Genomic DNA, 8,550 nt, shown 5'->3' on the forward strand with positions numbered 1-8,550 from the left:
TTGCCTCAAGTGCAGGAACTACACTGAAATGAGTAGGTCAGTTGACGTGGCCCTGCCCTTGGCTCCTGAGGTTAGCCTCAAAGCAGGTGACCTGATCTTTTGCAACAGATGTCGGTGGATTTTTCCTTCTATTTATCACTCTCTAAATGCATATGTATTAATCTACTTTTGAACAGATGAGTAAATAATATATATATATATATATATATATATATATATATATATATATATATATGTATACACATAATATATATATATACAGTACCTATACACACATCTATATATATATATATATACATATATACATATATACATACATACATATATACGTATTTTAATATATATATATTATACATATATATATATATATATATATTCATACATATACAAATATGTGTATACATATGTAAAAACGTATATGTATATATGTATGTGTGCCTGTATTCTGTATATGCGGTTTTATGAATGTGGATAGAAACGTGTATTTGTGTGTGCGCGTTGGTACATACACCTATATTTGGATCTTTAGGCTGGTGAAAAAAGGGAAATAACACCAATGTTACATAACATGCACTAAAAGCAGAATTAACGAACTGGATCCTACTGCAACAAATCTGCATGCTGTCACTTATGCCATTAAAACGGGTCGGAATTTTGTAAAGGGATAAAAAAAGAAAGAAAAAAAATCGTTCAAATAAAAAATTGACTAGTAGGTCACAAAAAGCAGGCCTGAATCTCGCCGGCGGTATATAACGATCAGCAAGCGAGAAGGAGTCACTGTTCCAACGACACAGCCACCATGAACACCAAGGTGGGCTTTTCACTCTAGTTACGAATTTTGTCTGAAGAGAGTGAGGATATAACCATGAATACATTCAGCTTATGTCAATTTGTTTGCAGTCATATAGATATTTTCTTCTATAAATTTGTGTAATGTACGTAAACCTCACGTGTAATATTAAATCACTGTTTTCATAAAAGAAATACTAATAATGCTCCCCATTACAGATCATCCTCGTGCTGGCCTTCGCTGCCGTCGCCGCTGCCGACAAGCCGAGCTTCTCCTACGGCGCCCCCAGGGTAAGCCTCCCATTTCTTAGGTTCCCTCTCGTTGATTTTGATCAGTAGAGGATAGCAGTATGCATGTGTGTATGTATTGCTTATCTATGTGTGCGTAATTTTGCAGGTAGCATCAAGGGAATCCTTCGAGTCCTTCGAGTCCACTGAGGCCAAGTACGACTTCCAGTGGGCCGTCGACCACGACGACTCTGGCAACGACTTCGGACACCAAGAGGCTCGTGATAACGATAACACTCAGGGATCCTATTCCGTGCAGCTCCCCGACGGCCGTCTGCAGAAGGTCACTTACTACGTGAATGGAGACTCAGGTTACGTAGCTGACGTCAGCTACGAGGGCGAAGCTCGCTATGACTCGGTTGAGTCCCGTGAGGCTCCCAGACCCGTCTACTCAGCCCCTAGACCCGTCTACTCAGCCCCCAGACCACGCATCCCTGACTCACGTGAGTCCTTCGAGAGGCCCGCACCCATCCCCGTCAGGCCTCGTCACTTCGACTCCCGTGAATCCTTCGAGTTCCGCAGCTTCGACTCCCGCGAGTCCTTCCACTCGGATGAGGACGTCCGCAGACACTTCGGCTGAAGGACCGCGTGCAATAATGGCCTGAATTTCAAATGTTGCGAATGTATTTATTAGCGTGAATGTGTCAAATAAATGTTATTATGCAATCAAAAACGATCTCTTAGATTTATCATCCGATTCGTCACTATACCTCATGCCTTTTTTATATCAATAGTATATAAGATATACTCCATTTACATTTAACTTAGGCCCAGAAAACACCTATTAGAGATCAAATCGCTGAAAAGTCGCTACAACTGTAGAAGCATCCGAGACCCCAGATCAGAGTAAAAAATATAATACTAAACCAGTTTTCATCAGTCTTTTTTTAATGCTGACGATTATACTAACCAGGAGAGTCGTAATGAAATGCATGTCATCCTGAAAAAAAAAACATACTCGATATACTTTCCTGAGTTTCGGGTGGCTGTTTGAATTAACAGGAAAAAAGAGATTAATTTATATCAAATGTACAATTACTGGGATTCAGTGTATCACCGAAGCTCTGCAGCATAATAGTAATAAAAGTAGGGTAGACGAACAAAATAATAACCAAAATTGGTGACATCATACTTCGATATTTCCTCATACAAGTAAAAATTGTCCACTATGGAATGTCTAGTAATAATGGTAGCATTAAAAAAAAATAATAATGCTTACGATTAAACTAACTAGGAGAGTCGTAATGAAATGCATATTATCCTGAAAACCAAAAACACCATATCCTACTTCTGAGTTTCGGGAACCTGTTTGAAACGGAAAAAGAGAAGAATATAAATTTAAGTTAAGTGTACAAAAATAACAATAATAGTGACACTATGCTTTAATATTTCCTCTATGAAATGTCCAGTAAACATGTTCCGTCATGCTTATAATAATGTATAATAATAATATTAAAAATTAATAAATAAACTACATATAAATAAATATCAATCTTTTGTGTGGACCAATCATAAATGTACAAATGAATATTTTAGAAAAAATTTCCTTTCATTCCAAAGATCACGGTATCCGTAATCGAAGGTCGGTATAGGAAGCAATCCTAGAATAAGATGAAGAATTTATATCAAGTTTTATATCAAGGTAAATGAGGACTTCTGCAGTTCAGGAAAAGGTTTCCCTCCTCATTTTATATCATATAATGAATATCACACACACATACAAACAATATATATATATATATATATATATATATATATATATAATATATATATATATATATTATACTTGTACATAAAGATCCCAAAGAAATTATTGTCAAATCTTACCTCAAGTGCAGGAACTACACTGATATGAGTAGGTCAGTTGACGTGGCCCTGCCCTTGCCTCCTGAGGTTAGCCTCAAAGCAGGTGACCTGATCTTTTGCAACAGATGTCGGTGGACTTTTCTTTCTATTTATCACTCTCTAAATACGTATGTATTTATTTAATTATAAACAGATAAATAAGTAATATATCTATGTATATATATATATATATATATATATATGCACACGCCCACACACGCACACAAATGCATATACACATACAGTACCTATATACGCCTCTATATATGTATATATATATATATATATATATATATATATATATATATATATATATATATGTATGCACATGCATATATATACATATACACACATATACATACACATACATATATGATACTTATATACATATATTAATGCATATCAAATGTGTATACATATGCAAAAACGTATATATATATATATATATATATATATATATATATATATATATATATATATATATATATGTGTGTGTGTGTGTGTGTGTGTGTGTGTGTTGTGTGTGTGTGTATGTGTGTGTGCATGTGTATGTGTGGCTGTATTCTGTGTATGCAGTTTTATGAATGTGGGTATGGACGTGTGTTTGTGTGTGCGCGTTTCTACATACACCTATAATTGGATTTTTGGACTGATAAAAACACGGTAAAGGACACCAATGTTACATAACATGCACTAAAAGCAGAATTAACGAACTGGATCCTACTGCAACATGTCTGCATGCGGTCACCTATGCCATTAGCGCAGTACTACATTTTCCAAAGGGATATATAGAAAAAATCGTCGAAATAAAAAAATTACTAGTAGGTCACAAAAAGCAGGCCTGAATCTCGCCGGCGGTATATAACGATCAGCAAGCGAGAAGGAGTCACTGTTCCAACGACACAGCCACAATGAACACCAAGGTGGGCTTTTCACTCTAGTTACGAATTTTGTCTGAAGGGAGTGAGGATATAACAGTGAATACATTCAGCTTATGTCAATTTGTTTTCAGTCATAGATATTTTGTTTTTTAAATTTGTGTAATGTATGTAAACCTCACGTGTAATATTAAACCAATGTTTTCATTAAAAAAAAAAACAATGTTCCCCATTACAGATCATCCTCGTGCTGGCCTTCGCTGCCGTCGCCGCCGCCGACAAGCCGAGCTTCTCCTACGGCGCCCCCAGGGTAAGCCTCACATTTCTTAGGTTCCCTCTCGTTGGTTTTGATCAGTAGAGGATAGCAGTGTGCACGTGTGTATGTAATGCTTATGAAACAAAATATTTCGTAATTTTGCAGGTAGCATCAAGGGAATCCTTCGAGTCCTTCGAGTCCACTGAGGCCAAGTACGACTTCCAGTGGGCCGTCGACCACGACGACTCTGGCAACGACTTTGGACACCAAGAGGCTCGTGATAACGATAACACTCAGGGATCCTATTCCGTGCAGCTCCCCGACGGCCGTCTGCAGAAGGTCACTTACTACGTGAATGGAGACTCAGGCTACGTAGCTGACGTCAGCTACGAGGGCGAGGCTCGCTATGACTCAGCTGAGTCTCGTGAGGCTCCCAGGCGTGTGTACTCAGCCCCTAGACCCGTCTACTCAGCCCCCAGACCACGCATTCCCTGACTCACGTGAGTCCTTCGAGAGGCCCGCACCCATCCCCGTCAGGCCTCGTCACTTCGACTCCCGTGAATCCTTCGAGTTCCGCAGCTTCGACTCCCCCGAGTCCTTCCACTCGGATGAGGACGTCCGCAGACACTTCGGCTGAAGGACCGCGTGCAATAATGGCCTGAATTTCAATTGTTGCGAATGTATTTATTAGCGTGAATGTGTCAAATAAATGTTATTATGCAATCAAATCAATCAATCCGATTCGTCACTACCCCTCATGCATTTTTTATATTAATATTATGTGAAATACACTTCATTCACATTTAAGTTCAAATCGCTGAGAAGCCTCTATAATTGTGGAAGCATAAAAGATCCCAGAACAGAGTAAAAAAAAAAAAAAAAAAAAAAAAAAATATATATATATATATTTATATATATATATATATATATATATATATATATATATATATATATATATATATAATACTAAACCAATTTCAGTCTCTTTTGAATGCTGATGATTAAACTATCAAGGAGAGTCGTATATATATATATATATATATATATATATATATATATATATATATATATATATATCCTTTCCTGAGTCATATTACCGAAGCTTCTGCAGCATGATAGTAATAAAAGTTTCATGAATACTACAAAGGGTAGAAGAACAAGATAACACTAATGGTGGCAGCATGCTTCCATATTACATCATAAAAGTAAAATTTATTCTCTATGAAATGTCCAGTAAACTTGTTCCCGTGATGCTTGTGATAATGGTAGCAGTAAAAAAAACAAATGAATGAATAGAATACGTATAGAAATCAGTCATTTGTGTGGATCAATTGTAAATTTACAAATAAATATTGTAGCAAAAATATTACAATTTCCTTTCATTTCAAGATCACGGCATCTACAACCGAAGTGCGGTAGAAAAGAAGAAGAAGCAGAAATCCTAGAAGTGTAAAATCTATTTACAGTTTTATCATATCAAGGTAAATCAGGACTTCTACAATTCGGGAAAAGGTTTCCTCATTTTCTGTTTTATAAGAAATATATCACGCACTCACACTTACACAGGCACACACACATATACAAACATATATATATATATATATATATATATATATATATATATATATATATATATATATATATATATTATATATTATACTCGGGCATCAAGATCCCAAAGAAGTGATTGTCAAATCTCACCTTAAGTGCAGGAACTACACTGAAGTGAGTAGGTCAGTTGACGTGGCCCTGCCCTTGCCTCCGTTAGTCCTGAGGATAGCTTAAAGTGGGTGACCTGATCTTTTGCAACAGATGTCGGTGGACATTTTTCTCTAGTTATCACTCTCTAAATGCGTATGTATTTATTTACTTATAAACAGATGTATAAATAATTATATATATATATATATATGTATGTACACACACACACACATATCTGTATCTATATGTATATGCATATATACGTATACGCATGCGTATACACACATACATATATATAATTCATATATACATATATTTAATACATATATGTGTATAAATATGCAAACATATATATATGTATGTGTGCCTGTATATCTGTGTATGCGGTTTTATGTATGTGGGTATGAACAAAGAATGACACCTAAGCTGCATAATATGCACTAAAAGCAGAGTTAACGAACTGGATCCTACTGCAACAAATCTACATGTCACCTATGCCATTTGCACAGTACTGTATTTTCCAAGGGGATATAAAGACAAAATCGTCCGGACAAAAAACTAACTTGGTCACAAAAACCTGGCCTGATTCTGGCCGGCGGTATATAACGATCAGCAAGCGAAGACGAGTCACTGTTCCAACGACACAGCCACCATGAACACCAAGGTGGGCTTTTCACTCTAGTTACGAATTTTGTCTGAAGAGAGTGAGGATATAACAGTGAATACATTCAGCTTATGTCAATTTGTTTGCAGTCATAGATATTTTGTTCTTTAAATTTGTGTAATGTACGTAAACCTCACGTGTAATATTAAACCAATGTTTTCATTAAAAAAAACAATGTTCCCCATTACAGATCATCCTCGTGCTGGCCTTCGCTGCCGTCGCCGCCGCCGACAAGCCGAGCTTCTCCTACGGCGCCCCCAGGGTAAGCCTCCCATTTCTTAGGTTCCCTCTCGTTGGTTTTGATCAGTAGAGGATAGCAGTGTGCACGTGTGTATGTAATGCTTATGAAACAAAATATTTCGTAATTTTGCAGGTAGCATCAAGGGAATCCTTCGAGTCCTTCGAGTCCACTGAGGCCAAGTACGACTTCCAGTGGGCCGTCGACCACGACGACTCTGGCAACGACTTTGGACACCAAGAGGCTCGTGATAACGATAACACTCAGGGATCCTATTCCGTGCAGCTCCCCGACGGCCGTCTGCAGAAGGTCACTTACTACGTGAATGGAGACTCAGGCTACGTAGCCGACGTCAGCTACGAGGGCGAGGCTCGCTATGACTCAGCTGAGTCTCGTGAGGCTCCCAGACCCGTCTACTCAGCCCCTAGACCCGTCTACTCAGCCCCCAGACCACGCATCCCTGACTCACGTGAGTCCTTCGAGAGGCCCGCACCCATCCCCGTCAGGCCTCGTCACTTCGACTCCCGTGAATCCTTCGAGTTCCGCAGCTTCGACTCCCCCGAGTCCTTCCACTCGGATGAGGACGTCCGCAGACACTTCGGCTGAAGGACTGCGTGCAATAATGGCCTGAATTTCAAATGTTGCGAATGTATTTATTAGCGTGAGTGTCAAATAAATGTTATTAAGCAATACATGATCCTTACTTTTCCTGGAAATGTAGGTAAACGAAACTCTGCTTAAAACACCAACAGTAACGAGTAATGTTTGATGTAATGTTTGAAATATGATAACGAACATATCTATTATATATAAAGTCAATGACCATTATGATATATATTTCACACAGAAATGCGCCCATTCACTTACCGAAGAATATCCTCGTTATATATATATGTATAAATAAAAACACACTCAAGCATATATGTATATATATGTCTGCACACATTTATATGTATGTATAATATATGTATATACATATACAAATGTATATATATATAGCTACAGATTCATATATGTAATTATGTATGTATGTATGTATATGCGCACACACACACACACACACGCACACACACACACACACACACACACACAGACATATATATATATATATATATATATATATATATATATATATATATATATATACATACATATATACACACATATATATGTGTGTGTGTGTATAAAGAGAGAGAGAGAGAGAGCGAGAGAGAGAGAGAGAGAGAGAGAGAGAGAGAGAGAGAGAGAGAGAGAGAGAGAGAGAGAGAGAGAGGTATGTATCCGTGATTTGCTGGATGGATTCCTGTTCAACTTCGTAACTTCATTAATACCTATTAGTGCCTTGTATTGAATATAGGAATGATTGATCAAATTCTGTCCCATTCAGTGTCTATCATCTTTTCTGATTCAGTATTTACTAGTCATGAATAGTTTAAAGGTGCCAATAGCTATTGGACAAAAGCAGTTTATGGAAAGAATCCGATTTATTGATGTGGGAAAAATAATTATATGTTTAATTCGACGTCATAATTTTTATATTGACCCGTGGTCCTTAGGTTGGTAACCCTGCTTTAGAGGATCAAACTGCGTCCAGAGTGCTTCATATGTATTTATATCTGTAATATTCTTTCATGATTTATATCATATATTTGCCTACGTATGAAGTTCTTTTACACAAAGTTAACGAAGTTGTTCTACTTGTATGTCTCCATCAGTTTGCTTCAATCCCTCTCTACTTACAAAGTATATAGAATGCTTTCCTACCTCCCCTTTTTAAATGGAATATATGCCAAGATACTTTTATAAAATATATCCCCATCTATTCAGTACTTACTTAATTTTATCATATCCACACCCTACTTACGAAGGTCTCTTGTACATAATGGTCCCA

At 37.3% G+C, this 8,550-nt stretch overlaps 2 protein-coding genes and 1 pseudogene across 2 annotated transcripts in view; all 3 read left to right on the forward strand.

Moving 5' to 3' along the window:
- The window catches only part of LOC119596854 (pro-resilin-like), a 3,831-nt gene extending 2,078 nt beyond the window's left edge, over positions 1 to 1,753 (forward strand). Inside the window, exon 3 of the mRNA XM_037946198.1 lies at positions 1,187 to 1,753. Within this exon, the coding sequence (XP_037802126.1) occupies positions 1,187 to 1,657 (471 nt within the window). The 3' untranslated portion in view covers positions 1,658 to 1,753. The remainder of the gene's footprint in view (positions 1 to 1,186) is intronic.
- Positions 1,754 to 3,799: 2,046 nt separating this feature from the next.
- Positions 3,800 to 4,784, forward strand: LOC119596855 (annotated as a pseudogene).
- A 1,603-nt stretch (positions 4,785 to 6,387) lies between these two features.
- On the forward strand, positions 6,388 to 7,344 carry LOC119596808 (pro-resilin-like). The gene is made up of 3 exons (XM_037946137.1): positions 6,388 to 6,421; positions 6,612 to 6,683; positions 6,795 to 7,344. Exons 1-3 carry the CDS (start codon positions 6,410 to 6,412, stop codon positions 7,263 to 7,265), a joined length of 555 nt encoding a protein of 184 aa, XP_037802065.1. The 5' UTR covers positions 6,388 to 6,409; the 3' UTR covers positions 7,266 to 7,344.
- The last annotated feature ends 1,206 nt before the right edge of the window (positions 7,345 to 8,550 follow it).

Source organism: Penaeus monodon, chromosome 38 (assembly GCF_015228065.2).
Source record: "Penaeus monodon isolate SGIC_2016 chromosome 38, NSTDA_Pmon_1, whole genome shotgun sequence".
NCBI lineage: Eukaryota > Metazoa > Arthropoda > Malacostraca > Decapoda > Penaeidae > Penaeus > Penaeus monodon.

Coding starts and splice junctions, on each gene's coding strand:
- LOC119596808 (XM_037946137.1), top strand. Junction 6,684..6,794: donor TCTCCTACGGCGCCCCCAGG/GTAAGCCTCCCA, acceptor GTAATTTTGCAG/GTAGCATCAAGGGAATCCTT.